Here is a 21,737-nt window from a genome sequence, read left to right as displayed (position 1 = left end):
ATCGCTGTTGGGTCAGAGTTACACAGACCCGGATCTTGTGCACCAGCTGACCGAGAGAGTAAACAGACACTGAGAGGAAGGAAGGGAGAAGTTTCTGCTCTCGGATCCATAAAGCTCGCGAAAGGTTGCGATTTGCAAAACGTTATATCATCGCCAAACGCTGGCAGAGATGACCTCGTCCAAACGAAGTGAAAGTGACTGGCAAGGTTTAGTGAACGAGGTGAGTGCTGCTTCACTAAAACATGATGATAATGATGACGGCTGTTTCCATATGGCACTGCATCGCCACCCACCTGAACGCAGCAAAGATACATAACACAAGCGTTTGTTACATTTCTCAGATGCGTGCTCCGTTGGAGAGGTTTGGCGCTGTCGGAAGTGTCTGTTTTATAATCAAAACGGTCTAAAATTAGATATGTTTAAACGGGTTAAAAAGTACCTCATATAAATGGACTATATTTTCCAAGACCACGGGGATCCTAGTGTTATTATACGAAAAAAAAAGAAAAAGAAAAAAAAAGTTGTTGAAAGGTTGAATTAAAATTAGAAGCATATTGAATTTTTAGTTGTTTTAGCTTGTTTGAGTCATCTTTGAAGTTGGCTGAGGCCCACTGGTGAACTGACCAGACACTTTAAAACATATTTATATTTTTATATACATTCTATTATAATATACACACACACACACACACACACACACATATATACATATATATATATATATATATATATATATATATATATATATATATATATATATATATAATTTTTTTATTTATTTATTTTTTATTGAGGTTGTAAATAAAACAAAGATTGGAGTATTGGAGTAAATTTTATCAGTTGTATTGGAGAAAATTATAATTGGGTCATTTCAGGTCAAATCAACCAAATTTCAATAAATTGGCTGTTTTTAGCTTGTTTGAGTCATCTTTGAAGTTGGTGAAGAGCCACTGGTGAAATGATAAGTCAAAAAAAATAAAACTTTATATATATATATATATTGCTAATATTTTTTCTGAATAAATGGAGTAAATTTTATAATTTGTATAGGAGAGAATTATAATTGGGCCATTCTGTGTCAAATCAGCTAAATTTTTTGTTTTTTGCTAATATTTTTTCTGAATAAAGGCAAAGATAAATAACCGAAATATTAAATGTCATGAAATAATATTGGTTTGCTGAATCGTTTTCTTGTTTTCAGTTATGATGAAAATGTTTGGTCATATCCCGGTCCTAAAAAGTGATCCGTCCATCCATCTATCAGTGTTTCTGTCTAATCTATCTACTATTTTAGCTTTTATTTTTGCTACTTTTATTTTATATTTTATTTTGTGCCTTATTTCTGCAGTTCTTGATATGCAAACGTAAGCTGGAGAGCAAGAAGGACGCCCTCCTCATTCTGTCCAAAGAGCTGGACAGCTGTCAGCAGGAGAGAGACCAGTACAAACTGATGGCCAACCAGCTGCGAGAGACGCACCAGAGCTTGAAGAAGAAATACAGAGAACTGATTGTGTGTCTCTGCTTGCTTACTATGCATTGTTATGTGTGATTAAAGGTCTCTTAACTTCATAGTTTTGTAATGAATTTCAGGATGGTGACTCTTCACTTCCCCCGGAAAAACGTAATCAGGTCAGTTGATGATTGTGATATTTCACTTTTCAAGTTCTTGCAGAAAATGACTGTCTCTCTCTTTCTCAGGTCAATCTGGGTCAGTTGTTAATGGATTCGAGGGAGAGAAATAAGAAGCTAGCTGACGAGATAAAGGAACTGACTCAGAGACTCAGCGAGACACAGGGAGACAATAAGGTACCCATAAAACTATTCAAAAACAGCTATGTTTCCATCCAAAGATGTGAATTAAGTTGTGCACAAAATTGGAATATTGCATAAAACATTTGTGAATAAAGCAGCGCTTCCATCCCATGTGTTCAGTAGCACAACATTGTCACTTCCTGTGAAAATGGCAATAATGATCAGTAATAAAATAATAGAAAGTTGCTGGAAATGAGGAAACATGCAACTTTTTTTCCACACACAATAAACAAACCCTGTTATGTTATTTTTGCATTCGGATGTCCTGATGTTTGGGGGTGTAATCGTGTGAGATAGTTCTGGTAGGTAATTATACCAAATCATTTTGATGACAGACTTTGGTTGAGGCATTTCAAAACACCTATAACAATATTTGAGATGGTGTGCAATGAGATTGGTCCACTTGTTAGGCCAGTTACGCAATCACATGATATGTTGTGGCAGAGTCACATAGGTTTTTTGTTGCACATCCAAATTTTTTTTTTTTTGGTAACTGTGTTTCCTTTGCATTTTATATGCATTGTATTTTATTTTTTTATTTATATTTTTATGTGCAAAAAAAATATCCACCTCAGCTGAGTGCGTTGCTTTTTAGGTGCATGTTAAGATTTTATGCACATCTTGGAGTTTTCATCCATTGTTTTTATATTTTTGTATTTTTTTTTTATGCAACATCCCAAAATTTGCATGAAAATACATGGATGGAACATAGCTAATGATATAGAAATATATAATAAGCTCTTCACATTACTGCTGTCTTCTTCCCTTCATAGCTGTTAAGAATGACCATCACCAAACAGAGGCTTGGGGACGATGAAGTCGGGGTCAGACATTTCCCTGCTCATGAGCGCGAGGATCTGGTCAGGCAGCTGGAGAACGCAGCACTGCACGTGCGTCTTTATACGATTAGGTTTTATATGATTCCCATCCTCTTTTATTGCACTTCTTGCAATTTAAGTGAATAATAATTCAGTTCATATTTTTCATGATCTCTCTGGTGTATTTTCAGTATATGATAGTAATTCAAGTACAGCACTTTGTGAGAATATCCACTGATATTATTATTTTAAAGAGAAGAACTTGAACACAGTCTGAAGACGCTGAGCGATGAACTGCAGGATGTAAAGGCAGAGAGGAATGTGTTTAAGGAGAAGGCTGAACGTCTCAACCTCGAGCTGAACCACATCCTGGGAGGCCAGGAGAAGCGCATCATCGATGTGGACGCCCTCTGCATGGAGAACAAGTCAGGGAGTGTTAATGTCTCTCGTCAGATCTTCATTACTGTATGAGTAATGCAGTGGTTCTCAGCTTTCTTGATTCCAAGGCCTCCACATGTAGGCTAGGTTTCCTCTAGTATATCTGCTGTAATAAGATTTGTTTTCAAACCATTTTTTTTTTTCATTTACAGAAATTAGGTTTGTCCATAGATAAAATAGAAAATAAGTAAGTAATTCTTAGGAAAAAAAATACAATTAAAGTAAGTTTTTAAAAAGATAGTTCACCTAAAAATGAAAATTACCCCATGATTTACTCACCCTCAAGGTATCCTAGGTGTATATGACTTTCTTCTTTCAAACGAATCCAGTCGGAGTTATATTAAAAAGTAATAGAAAGCTGTAAGAAATACAACGTAGGTACAATGTAGGCGTAGCGTAAGATCCGGTGAGAAGTGACTAATGCAGAAGAGCAGCAGAGAGACCAAAGCAAAACACTGGTCGAATTAGATGTACAAACCAAAGATTTGTAAAAAAAAAAAAGGTTGGAGGTTTGTGATTTCGATATAAGCCAAGAGGAGACTTTTGCTTCCTCTGCTCCTGTAACAAATGTTCATACTAAACAAAACTAAAACAATACAACATGCTCTAAAAACAAACCAAGTAATAAACGCACATAAGACAGTTAGCGGAAGCTAGAGATTATGGTTTATAAAATTTTAAATATGGATTTTTTTTCTTTAAATTATGTATTGATTTGCTTCAGGCGGCCTTTATTTGCCCCAGGAGCTGTGTGGGACACTTTTTATGATGGATGGATGCGCTTTATTGGACTTCTTTTGGACTATATAGAACACCCATTTAGTGCCATTATTAAGCTTGGAAGAGCCAGGTTTTTTTTTGTTGTTGTTGTTGTATAGCTCCGATTTGATTCGCATGAAAGATGAAAGTCATATACACCTAGGATGGCTTGAGGGTGAGTAAATCATGGGGTAATTTTCATTTTTGGGTGAACTATGCCTTTAAGAGCTGAATGTTCTTCAGGGATCCCACTTTTTAAACCATTAAGTTCTACTTTTCTGTATGTAAGTAACTCACTGGATAAAAATTTTTACTCCCAATTTTTACCCCCTATTCTTAACCAATGGGATTTTTTTTGCAGATGTTTTGTTATTTCCCAGATACAGATTGTTGTTGATGTGATGAATTCACATAAATATCTAATTTATAAAAAATAAATAAATAAAAAATAATGAATAAATACATAAATATATATGTCTCTCTCTCTCTCTCTCTCTCTCTCTCTCATCTCTCTCTCTCTCTCTATATATATATATATATATATATATATATATTAGCTAATGTTTGTCTTTTTTAAATCATATTGTGTCAAATTAAAGCCCCCATTCATGTTTGTGCTGAGCCTCCCTAGTGAAGAACCACAAGAGAAATGGCCATATTAAAGTGTTCAAACTGGTTTTTCAAACATGGAAGCTGGTTCGTTGCTGGTTTAAGGTGGACTATCAGGTCTAACTACCCTTCAGCTGCTGACTGGTCATTTAGACCAGCCATGACTAGCTAGTGACCACAACGGACCAGAAAAAAAAAAAAAAAAAAAACATGTAAAAATCATGTGAAACTGGTTTTATCTAGATTTTTCAGTTGGTTTTAGTGGGGGAAAATCCCCTTTCCCTGAGTTTTAGGCTGAATTAAACACAGTTTTGATTTGCTACACAATTTTGAGTTTGTCATGCAACAAAAGGTTTTGTTTTATTGCAGATACCTGCAAGAGAGATTCAAACAAGTTCAAGAGGAGGTCAGTCTGTTGAAGAGTAACATTCAGAAATATAAGGTAAGGCTGAGAAGTCTGATTTATACATTTTTTTTTAAATGTTTAATCATTACACAGCTTTAATATTGCATTGCAATCTTTCACTGTATTTGCAATATCTCTGTCTTCCTGGATATTTTATAGACTGCTCTGGATCGCAGAAGAAACCCTGAGATCGGTGGCAAGTCTAACAGCAGAGCACTTACTGGAGTCCTTTCTCCTAAACAAGGTGCTCGGGTCATGTGATTGCTTTTGCCTTAGAAGCTTAAAGAACAGAACTAACAAGGAAGGGAAGAAATGTTGCTATTCAGCATATCATATGAATGAATTCACTTGTGTAGACTAATTCACACCTGTATTCCTGATGATTGCAGTGCAGGGTTTGTTGTCAGAGGACAATGGTTGCAGTTTACCAGCCACACCTCAGTCTATCTCAGACCTGAAGTCTTTAGCCACAGCCTTACTGGAGACCATTCATGAGAAGAACATCATCGTTCAGCACCAAAGACAGACCAACAGGTTCGTCTGTAACTGCTTTTGCACTGACTGTTTTATCATTTATCACAAAAACTGTACATTTACAAGTAAACTTATAAATAATATTTTCTTGTAAAATATATTCGAATAATCTATTTTATTTATATCATTTATCTTGATACCTGCAGGTTGCATACGCAAAATTATAAGAAAAATATGTCTCATGTTATAATAGTAATCATCTGTACTGAGTTAATTTTATTGTGCTTTATAGAATTCTGGGAAACCGCGTTGCTGATTTGGAGAGAAAGCTGAAGACTCTGGAAATTTCAGGGTTTTGGAGTCTCCCAGGTGAGTGTTTCTTAAATGCTGATCACATTTTTTTCCATTTTCCATTTGTTACAATTGTTTTTTTTTTTTTGGCTTGTGTTAATTATTTATTTTACCCGTATACCTATTGACTATCTATTTTTTTGTTTATAGGATAAAATCTTAGCATTGAATCTAAGCGATTACTGTATATTGTAGTTAATATATTTTAAAAGTACTAAATTGTAATGTCATCTTTATAATTGTGCAATTTCAAATATATTTAAACACAAGTTCCAAAAAAAAATTACATTAAATTATATTTTAGTTTACCATAAGGGCTTGTCAGTACATTCTGCAGTACTTTAACCATATTTCAAAAACAATAGAAGTAATTATGAAATTGCATATAAAGATGTGCTTAAGTGGGTCACAAAGCACTTTATTTGCATTTAACATATAATTATGTGTCCAAAAACATTTTCACTAGCATATTCTTTTAAATTGTTATTTTTGTGATAAGCACTGTTTTTAAAAGTATAAGTATGCTCAAGTGTACTACCTTTTTGCAAGGGATAGCCTTTAGCTGTAGGTTTTTATTGAATAAATTTGGTATTGTAATCACTTGGTTTACAAATATCAGCACTTTTGACGACTCCCTTATGACTTGATTAAGGACGTTCAGAATTGACTAAAACTATTAGCTAGGCAGCTTTTGTCAAGCACTCTTTAAGGATCAGCACAGAATGTTCAAACATTTCATTATTAATAAGCAGTGTTCGTAGCGTTATGATGAGATATGATGCTTTTTAATTCATTTAGCAGGTGTCCTTAATGTGTTAAGGATAAATGCATTCACGCTGCATTTGTCAGTGTCTGTGGTACACGCCAGTTTCCTTCCAAAAATATATGGGACGACTGACAGCGATTTGTGAAATCACTCATCAGCTATTCCTCAGCGTCAGGAAGCAGCCAGAAACATGTGACAGTGATGCTGAATTTCTGAACCGCGCTGAGAACTGTCATCTTCTCTTATTGTATTTAAATCCATTGGGTTGATGGGTACATTAATAAAGGAATAGTTGACCCAAAAATGAAAATTTACTCCTCATCAGGCTTTGCAAGATGTAGATGAGTTTGTTTCTTTATCAGATTTGGAGAAATGTAGCATTGCAACAAATGCACACCAATGCATTCAAAGCAGTGAATTCGTGCCGTCAGAATGAGAGACCAAACAGCTGATAAAAACATCACAATAATCCACACTACTCCAGTCTATCAATTAACGTCTTCTGAAGAGAGAAGCTGCGTGTTTGTAAAAAAACTAATCCAACATTAAGATGTTTTAACTTTAAACCATTGCTTGTGGCAAAAACAGCATAATCAATAATATTCTTTCTCCAGTGGAAAAGTTGTCTCGTCTGAATCAGGAGAGAAGTGTGCACAGATCAAGCACTGTTTACTAGCCAAAACGGCTATAAAAAAATATGTGGGTAGATTTTGATGTGAGAGACAACAACGGATGGATTTTTTTTTCACTGGAGAAGCATTATTATGGATTATAGATTATATTAACATATATAATATATTATTATATTAACAACTGTTAAAATGTCTTAATGATGGATTTGTTTCTTACAAACATGCAGCTTTTGGCTTCACAAGACATTAGTTGTTTGGACTGGAGTGCTGTGGATTATTGTGATGTTTTTTCAGCTGTTTGGACTCTCGTTCTGACGGCACCCATTCACTGCAGAGGATCCATTGCTGACACAAGTGCGTGCAATGCTACATTTCTCCAAATCCGATGAAGAAACAAACTCATCTACATCTTGGATGGCCTGAGGGTGGGTAAAGTTTCAGGAAATTAAAATTTTTGGGTGAACCATTCCTTTAATTCAATGTTACTGACAAAGACAATTATAGTGTAACATTATTATAGGTGCAACACATTGTGTTGAGGTGGTTGGCAGTATGTTGTTATGCAGTTGCTAAGTGGTTTAAACATTGCTATGTAAAGTCAAATCTATCTATGATATTTTTTATAATATAAATTAATATTAATATTAATTTATTAATATAAATTTGTAAGTCTGATCACTTAGAAAAGTAACATCACACACACTTTTGGGGAATCCTCTAGTTAGTTTTGTTTCAGATCACTAACCTAAGTATAACAACAGTAATAGTGATGCTTGACTTGGCAAAGCACCACTAATGAACAGATTTTAGTTTAGTTTCAATGTCCTTCATTAATAGCTTATATGACCGTTTAGCAAGTGTCCGCATTGGCCTGCTTTTCTAAAATAGTCATTCAAGCACCAGCTTCAAGAGAAGTGCTTACAGTCTCCATCCACAAGAGGACAGTGAAGCACTTCGACTGAAGCACAGATCAGACGCTCACATGTCACAAGACTGTCGTTCAGCCGCCATAAAACTGACAAGCATCCATTACTGAAACTGATTGCCCACATTACAAACACATTTGGGGAATGTGGTATTATTAGGGAACTTTGTGGATGAGAGAGAGGATCACAACGTGATCGAATGGCAGAGTCGGTGGCTTTGCAGAAATGAACTGGAGAAATCAGTTAAAGGTGCACTGGCTAGTTTTTTCCTCATTAAAAAAGTTTGAAAAACTTGTAAATAAATAATAATTATTTTACACATGTATGTGCATGCGCATGAGATGAAGACTTCAGTCAGGAGCCTAAAATAATACTTATTTTACATGGGGTGAGTGTCCTCATGGGGGGCAGACATGTTGAGATCACATGACCTTGATTTATGTTGTTATCCATGTGGACATCTGGTCTCAAAATAAACAAATCATTGTTTAACAGAGCATTGGTAACTATTGCTTTTCTTTGAAGCATCCTCCATGCCAGTAGGTGTCAGTATAAGGCATATTGGCCAACATGTGCACTTATTCTGTACTTCAGTTCTTGAAAGTTTATTTTTAAAAACGGTACTTGCAGATAATGCAATATTAATTAAATAAAAGGCCACTTAAGTCATCGCATCCAAAATAAAAGTTCTTGTTTACACAATATATGTTTGCATGTATTTATGTATATACAAATACAAACCCATGCATGTATATATTTAAGTAGAATGTTATGGTTATATATATATATATATATTATATATATATATATATATATAATATATAAAGAATATATAGTATAAAGAATATAAATGTATAGAATAGGGCAGCTATACATGCAAATATTTTCAAAAATATATACTGTATGTGTGTGTATTTATATTATATAATATATATATATATATATATCTATATATATCTATATATATATATAATATATATATATATATCTAATATATAACATACATGCATGCACACATATCGTTATGTTAACAACTTTTATTTTTGGATGTGATTAATCATTTGAAAGCTCTAATTTAAATGCATAACTTTAAAAATTCAGAAAGAAATTGCACTAAAAATTTATTTATAGTTTACCATGAATTATTGATATTTTTCAAGCAATAGAAGTAATTATGAAATTAAAATATAAAAAATGTGCTTTTGTTTGTCCTACTTAAGTGGGTCAAAAGCACTCTTAATGCATTTATTATAAACTATATAAACTATATACATTTTTGATTGAATTGCAATTAACATTGCAGTTAAGTGTCCAAAAACATTATATTCAGATCTCACTTAAGTATATATATATTTTTTACTATATTATCTTTTTTTAAAAGCATTCCAAAGTGTACTACTTTTATTTTTTTATTTTTTATTTTACAAGGGAACATGGACACAAAATGAGTGCACCTTTATTTCCAGAGAGAGTTTTGGACGTATTTTTTTCTTCATGTTGTCTGTTTAGGTGACAGGCTGTACTTGTTTCCTTGTTTCCCGTCAGAACAGCCTGTCAGACTTAAACTTGTTTTCCCCTCACGACTCTTTGTACCTGCCATCGCAATGACAAAACAACAAGCCAGATAGATCATTTCTTGTTTGAAGTTTCCCAGAAGTCACCACGAGAGGAATTTAGCAGCGACTTCTGTGGCTTCCGAGCCATACGACGTGACGCAAAGCTCATTTTTTCCATAAAGCTTGATGGTTTTGTTCCCCATTGTGCGGCGGGACAAGCAGTGAATGAATGGATGGATGGGCAGCTTCCAGGTGGGGTTCGCCTCTCATCCATCCATCCTGTTTTGCACAGCGCTCTGTGAAGCTCCATGCTGCTCGGCATACAGAATTAGCCCGACTTTTTAATTAGCTTAGACACCACTCTCCATAACACACCAATGACCTTTTCAAACAAAGAAAGTCGAGCATACAGCATAATTTCAGTGCCTTTTAAAAATAAATCCTCTCTTGAGAAGTCCAGAATCGAACCCGAGGAACGCGTATGGATGTCCACGGCTGCTGTCAGCTGTCAATCTAGGAGCATTTCTGTAGATTTACATTAAGTGTTCCCGAAACTTTGGACACTTCTACAGGGATAGTTCAACCAAAAATGCAAATTTTGTCAGTATTTACTCTCCCTCATGTTGTTCCAAACACGCATGACTTTCTGTGGAACACAAATGGAAGATATTAATAAAAATGATCCAGTAAAATTATGTTTAAGGACCTCAAGGAGAGGTCAAAAACAGTTTAAATAAGTTATTTGTGGGTCGTTTTTTTTTTTTTTTTTTTTTTGCTGATACAAGCTGATTTGATATTTCGGTATTTAAATGCAATTATATTTTTAACCCTGTAAAGCCTGACATATTAAATGATAGTCAGAAAAAAATAAATAAATATATATAATTATGTGTATCATATTTGATACATCAGGCTTTTATGGCACATATAGTATAATGTAAATAAGTTAGCTATTTATAACAGTACTATATATCAGACTGCTTATATAAAATGCATATCACTCTGTATCTCCCAGTAATATATGTTAGTAAGATTTTTTAATGTTTATAGTTTTAGAATCAAAGCTGTGTAGTTTTTTTTTTTTTTACATATAAAATGCAATGCAATACAATGACGATTGAAAGGTGAACAATCAAACATTCCTTAAAAGCCTGATGATTAATTTATACTTGCATTTATACACAGTTTTTCTAAAAAGAAAAAAAAAAAAAGGTTTCGCAGCTGAAGGTGAACGTTTGTACAATTATATTAAAAGGTCTTTTACGTCATAAGAATAAACAATCAATCATATGACAGAAGGCATGACAGTATATTGTATGCAACAGGTTTTCAGCGAAGTTTGATCATGTTGATCATTTAGAGGTCTTGGAAATGTGCATATCAAAAAGGATGCAGTAGGATTTATATGGGGCTTAATGTGACTTAAGTATCCAAATACATTTTGTGGCCACTATGCAAGGCTTATAATCCATGTTTGACAAGTTCTCTCGAACGCAGTGCAGCTATAGTTCCTGCTCACTGTGTGGCTCTTCTGTTTATTATATTTCATAGCACAGTGGCCCTAGAAAGCGGTGTTTAAAGGGATCAGACAGTGTTATGATGGCTCCAGCATATAGTGCTCAGTCCCCTGTGGGAAACATATGGCATTAACCTGTGATGCATGCAGCCAGTACTAATGAAGACAGATGAGGGCGGCTGTAGTCTTCCGGTGGCCCGTCTGATTCATTTCACCACGTGTACCACTATAAAACCGTCACCTTTTGTGTGGGAGAGCTGTGTAGATTTTTGTGTTTCAGTGAGATTTTGGATGAAATCCTCCAGAGTTTTAATTTTCTCTCGTCACATGTTGTGTCATCTTTGTTCTGCGAAGGCAGTACAGAAACTGCATGTAACTCCTTTAACTGTTAGATGCTGCAAATAATGCATCTACACGGGAAGATTAAGTATGAATATAGAACTATGGAATTAGATAGATTGTACAATGTGATCTAAAATAAATATTTTATATACTTTACATGTACAGTATATGCTCTGTCATGATGTTGATAAAGTTAAAGGCTGGTTTTTTGCTCCGTTTTATACACACAGAAACAAAGCACTGTCTAGACACTATTTTTGTGCTGATTTTATGCAACATTAGATCTTTATACCACATAATTTGCACACATCCTTAATCTTAAGCCAGCTACTCTATAATAGATTTAAACTGACTTTAAATAAATTGTAAAAATTGTATAGTTTTTTTTTATTTTACTATACATCTATATATATATATGTGTGTGTGTGTATGTTATAGATGTGTATATATTGGTGTATATATGTATCTTGTTTGTATTATAATATTGTATATATGCTGTGTATATATATATGTAATCTATGTTGGTGTATATATATATGTATATATGTGTGTGTGTGTATGATATAGGTGTGTGTGTACTGTGTATATATGTGTATTTGAATATATGTGGTGTGTGATATAGTATATAGATATATATTATATATTTTATATTATATTACTTTATTTTTGCATAACTACATCATTATAATATGAATTAAAATAAAATTACATTTAAAATAATTGAAACACTTATCAAGTTATACTTTACCATTTAAATAAATTTAAATTTAATTTAATTATTTTTATTTTACAAAATTACATATTTTTGTCGTTTTTATAGAGGTTTACAATCCATGAATTTTGCATTGAAAAAGCAAAAGTATTTATATCTAATTAAATTAATTTGACACATCATTTTACCATATTTATACATTTTATTAAAATATTAGTGTTATTACATTATTTTAAAAACTGAATTATTATTTACTGTTTACATATTTACAAAATTTCATACTGTTTGCATACTATTTACATATTTTGTCATTTTTAATAAATATAATTTTATGTGAATATATGGAAAAATTTAAATATTAAAAATTGTTTGCATTACAAATTATGTAATTTGTTTAGTATTTACATTTAACTCAATAATTAATATGCAATTAATTTATATATTAATTCGTTTTAAAATAAATGTAAAATTGTTTTATACACAAGACTTACAATCCAATGTATGTTTTTGCTGCCTTTAGGGCCATGTTTTTATTTTTACACCTAATTTGCAGCAGATACACATCTACTCCGTAATAGAATTAAAATTACATTAAAACAACAGCATTTTATTTATTTTTTTACATTTACAAAATATATTTATATTCACAATATGTAATTAAGTATAAATTAATTATTGTAAAGAAAATGTAAAATTAATACAGTCTAAATTTATTTTGTATAAATTGATATCATCTTATATAATGTCATATTAATTTATACATTTATGGAAATTAATACAAATTGTGTGCATTAAAAATTATGTAATTTGTTTAACATTTACATTTAATTAATATTTAATTTAAATGAAACTAAATATTGTGAGATTTATTTATTTGTGACCCTGGAGCACAAAAGCAGTCTTAAGTCTCTGGGGTATATTTGTAGCAATAGCCAAAAATACATTGTATGGGTCAAAATTATTGATTTTTCTTTTATGTCAAAAATCATTAGGACATTCAGTAAAGATCATGTTCCATTAAGATATTTTGTACATTTCCTACCGTAAATATAGCAAAATTAAATTTTTGATTAATATGCATTGCTAAGAACTTCATTTGGATAAATTTAAATGTGATTTTTTTTTCTTCAATATTTTGATTTTTTTTGCACCCTCAGATTCCAGATTTTCAAATTTGTTTGTATCTCAGCCAAATATTTGTCCAATCCTAATAAACCATGCATCAATGGGATGCGTATTATGTATTCAGCTTTCAGTGATGATTAATCTTATCAGACCCTTATGACTGGTTTTGTTGTCCAGGGTCACATTTAATGTTTGTTTTTTTTTTTAGGTGTTTTTTTTTTTTATTGCATTAATTGTGAAGTTGTACATCTGCTCATATCAAAGAGCTTCTGTCTGTCACCTTCATTGACTCTTGGTAGTTTGCACTGATAACAGTTCTAGCACAGTGTAAATTGATCATGAACTCATCTCTGTGGATGTTCAACAGGAGAGGCAGTGGATGCCATCGCTCGCTGAGCGCCCGCTCCTCTGTCCTCCATCCACCATCCACAGAAAACACACTAGCCCTCGACCCGCTGCAGGTGAGCCCGCTGTAATTGTGTGTAACCAAATCTGCCATTTGCTAATCGTCCCGCCAAGAGGCTGCAGAGCTGTAATTAGCTCCTTCTCTGAGCGGCCCACCCCTCCTGTCCCTTCACGCTCGCTCTCATTGGTCAGACCTGCTGACCGTCCAATCCCTCTCAAATACCGTGGCATTTGGCAAATGTTACTGAAATCTTGTTCGCTGACATTCACCAACTTTTGGGGCGTGTTTTGCACAGATATGGGTCACTGCTCCATAAATATGGATGGTGCTGCGTAAAGCTGTATTTGGCGTTCCTGTCGTCTCACAAATAAGCCACATGCGGTGTTTAACCTTTCAGCTGAATGCTCTCCAATATGGGTCAGTAATCAGCAGCAAGAAGTTGCAGACGTCACGCTCGTCTCTCAGCTCAATGCCTTTGTTTGTGTTGATTTTATTTCCTTGTCTGACATTTGAAAATACTTAGTGTTCCAGATACAATGCTTTTTCAATATGTGTGCCTTCTGTGTAAATTTATAAGGATGATAATTAATAATTTATTGCAGATTAAAATTCGTTTTAGCACTACTGGTCAGATTAGTTTTTTTTTTTGTTTGTTTGTTTTTTTTTAGTAAAATAATTTGCTTATACTCACCAAGGCTGCATTTATTTGTGGATCAAAAATACAGTAAAAGCAATAATATTGTGAAATAATACTATAATTTAAAGTAATTATTTTCTATGTGAATGTTTTGTAAAATGTAATTTTATTTCTGTGATCAAAGCTGAATTTTCAGTATCATGACTCCAGTCCTTCAGTGTCACATGATCCTTTAGAAATCAGTCTGATTTTGCTGCTCAAGAAACATTTCTGATTATTATCAATGTTGAAAACAGTTGTGCTGCTTTCATATTTTTGTGGTAACCGTTTGATCCGACACTACCATTCAAACATTTTGGCCGTTTTTTCTTTTAGAAATTCATAGTTTTTATTCGGCAAAGATGCACAGTAAATTGATCAAAAAGGACAGTTAATTTATAGTGTTACAAAAAAAAAAAAAAAAAAATATGAGCATTGTATCATTGTATTGTATCATGCCTGATTTAGCTTTTTATCACAGGAATAAATTACATTTTAAAATATATTACAATAGAAATAGAAATAGTAGTTAACCTTTTTTAGTGTATTTTAGTCAAATAAATACATCATAAGAACATGTAAAAACAAATTGTAAAACAAAAAAAATCATAATTATTTGATCCAAGTCTGTTTTTCCCCCACCTGTTTTATAATCTATGCATTGTATGCATGTATTTATTTATAAGTATTATGTTCAAGCTCAGAGTAATACATACTAGGATTAGAGGTATAATAAATATACAATTTATGGCAGCCCATTTCCACCACGGAATAAAAAATAAAAAAGGTAATTGTGACTTTTCATTTCATAATTAAACTTTTTTTCTAGCAGTTCTGAGATATAAAAAAAGCTAAGAATTGCGAGATCTGAACCTTCAAAAAAATAACTTTCTTGTAATTCTGTTTATTTGTTTCCACCATGGAATAAAAAATAAAAAAGGTAATTGCAACTTTTTATCTCACAATTCTGACTTTTCTTCTTAGAATTGCCAGTTTATATTTTGTAATTCTAACTTTATATATCACGATTCTGAAAAAAACAATTGAATTGTGATATATAAATTCAGTAAGGAATGCGAGATAAAAAGTCACAATTACCTTTTCGTTCTTTCTTTTTTCCTTCCTGTGGTGTAAACAAGCTTCCATACAGCTTTGAAAATTTTCATCAGTTTGAAATTGATAAGAAATTGATATTTTTAAAGGAAAAGTATGAACTCCTATAGTACCATCAAACTTATGGAATTGCAAAATGTAACTTATTTACATTATTTTTATTTATTTTTTTAATTATTATTATTATTATATTACCGCTCCTAGTTTCTGTAAATAAAAAAAAAATTTAAAACAAGCTTTGTCTTTACAGCAGAAGTACCAGAAATATCTTTGAATATTGTCTCAGAATATATATATATAAAAAAAGTTGGGAACCACTGCATAAACAAACTCTCTAAAGTGATCTCTGGACTGAACTTTGGCTCGGCAAACTCACTGTAGAAGGAATTGTAAGTGAGCTTCACTGCGGTGGTAAATCACTCATCAGCTGTGTGTCATTAGCATTAGTGACCATTCATCTTCTCTGTCTCCCTGATTGGCTCAGATGACAGGACAGGAAGAGGAGGGCCGTCGCCAGGGAACAGGACACAGCTGGCGATGACATGTGGCCCGCTCCAGAGGAGGTGGGCACACCTGTCACCCCTGACATCGAGGAGGACATCGGGAGACAGACTAATGAGGTGAAGGGCGTCTGCGCAAAAACACGTTCCGGTCGGGAAACGGAGAGAGGCACGGCTGTGGAAGAGGGAGAGGTTTTGGGGGAGCTCTGTCTGATGGCGGAGGAGGCTGAGGATGCAGCTTTGGCTCTGGATCCTGCACAAATAACTCCAGTTAGTCTTGAGCAAACCGCCTGGGACAGTGCCGACTTTCACGCCTCTGTGGGGCAGCCGAGAGCTCGCTTTGACGATATTCTGAATGGTTCCTCCATTAAGAAGGAGCCTGTTGAGCAGAGTGACTCTGTTCTGATATAGGAGGGGAAATTAAGGTCTGAAGGGTTTGAAAATGCCTAAATGTTACAATTTATTGGTCAAATAAAAAGCAGATGAATAAAACAACCCACAAAACAATTTCCACATGTCATTACAGTATGTAATATTAAAAAAAAAATCAATGTTTTATGTTTCATTCACTGCAAAAAAAAAAAAAAAAAAGAAAAGTGATTTTCTTACTCAGTAGTTTTGTCTTTTTTCCAGCACAGGTATCTAATTATTCTTAAATCAGGATACATTTAATTAAGAAGCAAAATGGCCTAAGTTAATACGTCTTGTTATTTGAACAAAATATAAAAAAATTGTGGTGTCACTGTCAAAGTATTGTCTGAAGTTGCTTTTCTTAGAAAAACCTAATATTTGCATAAAAGCATAAAACATCCATACTGTTTAAAACATCCAGAATGCATACAATATGCAATTCTGAATCCAATAAACCCCTCAATTTGTACCATGTTTTATGTCTCATTCACTTCAAAAATATTTATAATAATAATAATAATTTTATATATATATATATATATATATATATATATATATATATATAGATATATATATATATAATTGATAGTTGATAATATTTCCTTAGTATTTTTGTCTTGTTTAACAAGTACAAATATCTAATTATTCTTAAATCAAGATACAATTACTTGGGAAGCAAAACGGTTTAAGATATTAAGTCTTGTTTTCTAAAAAAAAAAAAAATACAATAAAATGTGATTTATTGGTTGGATACAAAGCTGCTGAATTAAAAATATATAAAACATTTCGAAATACATACAATAGGCAATACTGAAGCCTAAAAAAACCTTTGATTTTCAATGTTTTATGCCTCATTCACTGCAAAAAAATAAAAAAATAGTATTTTTGTCTTGTTTTCCAGTGCAAATATCAAATGATTCTTAGATCAAGAAAAATGGCTTAAGATGTCAAGTCTTGTAATATCAAGTAACACATACAGTTAAAATTATAATCAAGTACTTTACAAGTGTTTGTTAGTCAGCACATCAAAATAAGTGCACTTCTTTAAAGCATTACAAAAGATTATCAAAACTGATTTAAAATGTACTTTGAAGTACACCTTTTAATTTGACTTTAATACAAAGTGCACTTTTTAAAAATGAAGGCCTACTTCTAAAACAGCCATGAAACCATCTGTCTTTACACTTAAGTGGCCTTTTATTTAATTAATATTATATTTTATGCAAGTTTTGAAGTACACTACCAGTGCACATTCAGTACAATTAAGCACACTTCTTCTTCACAAGAGCTTTCATTCAAAGAAACATTCTTCTGATCTCCCTGAAATAAGAAGTTGAGTAATTGTGACCAAATGCATGCTTGAACAAGTAATTGATTTCTCTCTCTTTCACACACATGCATGTGCTCTGATTCAGGAGAAGACTGGTGCAGAATGGACTGCAAATGTGTCAAAAGGCAACGTTTGAACTGCTTGTTCTGCAGAAGCAAAGAAGCCAAGCTTTTTCTCTTTTTATCTCCCTCAGTTTTACACACACAGAGACACACTGGACGGCGTTAGGAAGGAAGGAATGGCTTTTAGGAAACAGATGGGAGTCAGAGCTAATGGACTTGTGCAGGGTGTGATAGAAAAAAAAAGAACCAATTATATTTTGCATTAAAAAAATTAATCTGCACTATGTAACATGTTGCTATCTAGCGGTTAAAAACAGAACCGCGTGCTTCTTGCAGCCATGATTAAAACATTTAATAGGCAAAAGTGTCTGATAAAATATTCAAATATTAATTTCTTAAGGGTTACATTTTTTAAATGGAAAAGAGATTTCCGAGTCTACTTTAAGTTCACATTGCCCTTTCATTCATGTTTATTTATTCAAAAATTATTTATAAATTCTATATTATTTACACCTTAAATCAATGATTACAAATTAAATAATTAAAATAGTGTTAAACAAATCATTGTCTAGACAGAATCACTTCAATTTACTGTACTGCAATAGATAGATAGATAGATAGATAGATAGACAGACAGACAGAGACAGATAGATAGATAGATAGATAGATACAGACAGATAGATAGATAGATAGATAGATAGATAGATAGATAGATAGATAGATAGATAGATAGATAGACAGACAGATAGGAAGGATAGATAGATAGATAGATAGATAGATAGATAGATAGATAGACAGACAGATAGATAGACAGACAGATAGAAGATAGATAGATAGATAGATAGACAGACAGATAGAAGATAGATAGATAGATAGATAGATAATAGATAGATAGATAGATAGATAGATAGATAGATAGATAGATAGATAGATAGATAGATATACAGACAGATAGATAGATAGATAGATAGATAGATAGATAGATAACAGACAGATAGATAGATAGATAGATATACAGACAGATAGAAGATAGATAGATAGATAGATAGATAGACAGACAGATAGAAGATAGATAGATAGATAGATAGATAGATAGATAGATAGATAGATAGATAGATAGATAGATATACAGACAGATAGAAGATAGATAGATAGATAGATCGATAGATAGATAGATATACAGACAGATAGATAGATAGATAGATAGATAGATAGATATACAGACAGATAGAAGATAGATAGATAGATATACAGACAGATAGATATATGGATAGATGGATGGATAGATAGATAGATAGATAGATAGATAGATAAAAAGAAAGGATGGATAGATAGATAGATAGAAGAATGAATGAATGAATGAATGAATGAATAGATGGATGGATGGAAAGATGGATAGTTAGATAGTTATATAGATGGATGGATGGACGGATGGATGGATGGATGGAAGGATGGATGGACAGACAGATGGACAGATAAATGGATGGATAGATAGATAGATAGATAGATAGATAGATAGATAGATAGATAGATAGATAGATAGATAGATAGATAGATAGATAGATAGATTTTCACTCTATTTTCAGTCAGTCAGAAATTGGTATAAATTTCACAAATAATTATAAAGAAATGGCATGAAAACCAAAATGTACCAAAATGTTTCCAGAAAGTATGGAAGCTCTCATCAGACATGTGCAGCGTAAATGAATCAGAAAAAAGCTCACAGCTTTGAATGCATCAAGACACAGTAAAATATTATCATTTTTTTCAGTTGACGATATCAGGCAAACACTAGAGCAATCCCGATAGATAGATAGATAGATAGATAGATAGATAGATAGATAGATAGATAGATAGATAGATAGATAGATAGATTTTCACTCTATTTTCAGTCAGAAATTGGTATAAATTTCACAAATAATTACATAGAAATCGCAAGCAACACATTAAATTAAACTTGGAATTTTGAAGCAGAAAGACTAAAATAGTGTTTTCTCATAAAACATACTCCAATAATCCAAAATCATTTTTTAAAGTGTATATACACTTAGGGACACATACTGTACATACATGAATAGTACAAAAACTGGGTACTAATATGAAAAAAAAAAGGTACTAATATGAATCTTTTAAGGCTAAATAAGGTACAAAGTTGTATTTTTTTAGAAAGGGTGTCGCCCCAGTGACAGATTTTGTACCATAAAATCAAGAAAAAGAGCAGAACTTCCCGTGTTACAGTGCAGCACGAGTTCAGTCGTGATCTCTCCACAAGCAGGAGCCAAATCTTTAGAGTCGGCCCCCTGTCATCTCCACCATCTCCTGTCACAGACGAGTCCCCTGCTGCCACTGACTGCCTTTCACTCCACCGCTGGAACACTTCTTAACTAGGACTAGATGTGACAGCGGCTGAGTCCTCTGTTCGGCTGCATCGACAGCTCGTCAGTCACTGTCTGCACACTGTTACACATATTCAACAGCTGCTTTCTCTTGCTCGTTGGTCCTATTACACAAGAAACGCTGCATTTGTACGGGAGGATGTGTGCATACCCTGTTGAATTATTCACTCAGAAACTTAAAGAGATTCAAAAGCAGGTGAGAGGGCGGTTGTATGAAATCTTGAGGGATTCATTTTGCATGAGCACATGCATAAATACGGAAAATAATGGATTTTGATGGAAGCATGATGACGGGAGTGAAATATTTTATTTTCCACTTTTTTTTTTCATTAAAGAAATTATAAAGGAAAACAGTTCTCTGAACTGTTCCTTTAAGTAATGTAGTAAATACTCAAAGGGCTTTAAAGTTTCGTCCTGTGCTGTGTTATAAGCAATGAAAGTAATAAATATAGTTTGGCTTATATCTATATATTTAAGGACCAAAATGTTTCCAGAAAGTATGGAAGCTCTCATCAGACATGTGCAGCGTACATGAATCAGAAAAAAGCTCACAGCTTTGAATACATCAAGACACAGTAAAATATTATCATTTTTTTCAGTTGACGATATCAGGCAAACACTAGAGCAATCCCGATTCAGACTTTATGCATAAACATTATTAGTTCAAGCACTAATCCTAAACTCAAATCTGTTCTCTTAGCCCATGGCGTCCTCTCACAGCAGACATCACATCTCCCTTTTGAAAGTAATTCATTGCATCCAATTATTTCAGCAATTCTCCCTTCAAGAGCACTGTCCCAAATAGACCTTAAGAGGAAGCGCATGGCACATTGCGTTTTATGCCCTTATTTATATTCTGTTTGATTTGTTCATGCCTTGGGACTCGAGGGAGCTTGTCTGTCTGTGGTTGTTCAGCACAAATCATGAAACAGAGTCTCTCAGTGGCCGGGAAAACTTCTTGACGTATTCAGATATTATTTACTAGTGAGTGGAAGTCATGTCACTTCTGTTGGCTGCAATCTGTCGCTTTGAATTGTTTGAGAGTGAGAGTGAGAGATTTTATTTTGTATATATACACACACATTTACATTTAGCAGATGCTTTTTTTTTTTTTCAAAACAATTTACAAATAAAGACAATAGAAGCAATCAAAATCAACAAAAGGGCAATAATACGCAAGTGCTGACAAGTCTTGGTTAGCCTAATGCAGTACATATAGCAAGGTTTATGTTTTTATATATACAGTATACACACATGAGATAAAAAAGAAAAGTATAGAATAGAAAAAGAACATAGGGAACGCTAGTTTTAGAGGGTTTTTTATGATAAAAATAAAACAAGTCAAAAGAATAGAAAGAACAGAGAACGCTAGTGTTAGAGACTCTTTTTTTTAAAGAATAGAAATAGAATAGAGTGCAAGTGTTAGAGGGTCAAATGATAATGAAATATGTTTTTAGCCATTTCTTGATATTTAAGTGTTTTTTCCCCTCTGTAGACGGAAAAAGAACATACAATAAATATGCAGAAAGACGTTAGTTTTGTAAAATCTGATTCCAAAAAAATTGGGACACTGTACAAATTGTGAATAAAAACCGAATGCA

At 33.0% G+C, this 21,737-nt stretch overlaps 1 protein-coding gene across 1 annotated transcript; it reads left to right on the top strand.

Moving 5' to 3' along the window:
- The first annotated feature begins 31 nt into the window (after positions 1-31).
- On the top strand, positions 32-16,817 carry ccdc149a (coiled-coil domain containing 149a). Its single transcript, XM_042761160.1, is given in 14 exon segments — positions 32-220; positions 1,349-1,510; positions 1,591-1,629; positions 1,699-1,806; positions 2,586-2,702; positions 2,883-3,055; positions 4,806-4,878; positions 5,002-5,086; positions 5,232-5,376; positions 5,609-5,685; positions 7,969-7,988; positions 11,007-11,054; positions 15,885-15,948; positions 15,951-16,817. Coding segments are annotated over 14 exon segments (1,560 nt in total). The 5' UTR covers positions 32-169; the 3' UTR covers positions 16,349-16,817.
- The last annotated feature ends 4,920 nt before the right edge of the window (positions 16,818-21,737 follow it).

Source organism: Cyprinus carpio, chromosome A7, assembly GCF_018340385.1.
Source record: "Cyprinus carpio isolate SPL01 chromosome A7, ASM1834038v1, whole genome shotgun sequence".
NCBI lineage: Eukaryota > Metazoa > Chordata > Actinopteri > Cypriniformes > Cyprinidae > Cyprinus > Cyprinus carpio.
The sequence above is the reverse complement of the archived record's forward strand: the minus strand, read 5'-3'. Positions and strand labels throughout refer to the sequence as shown.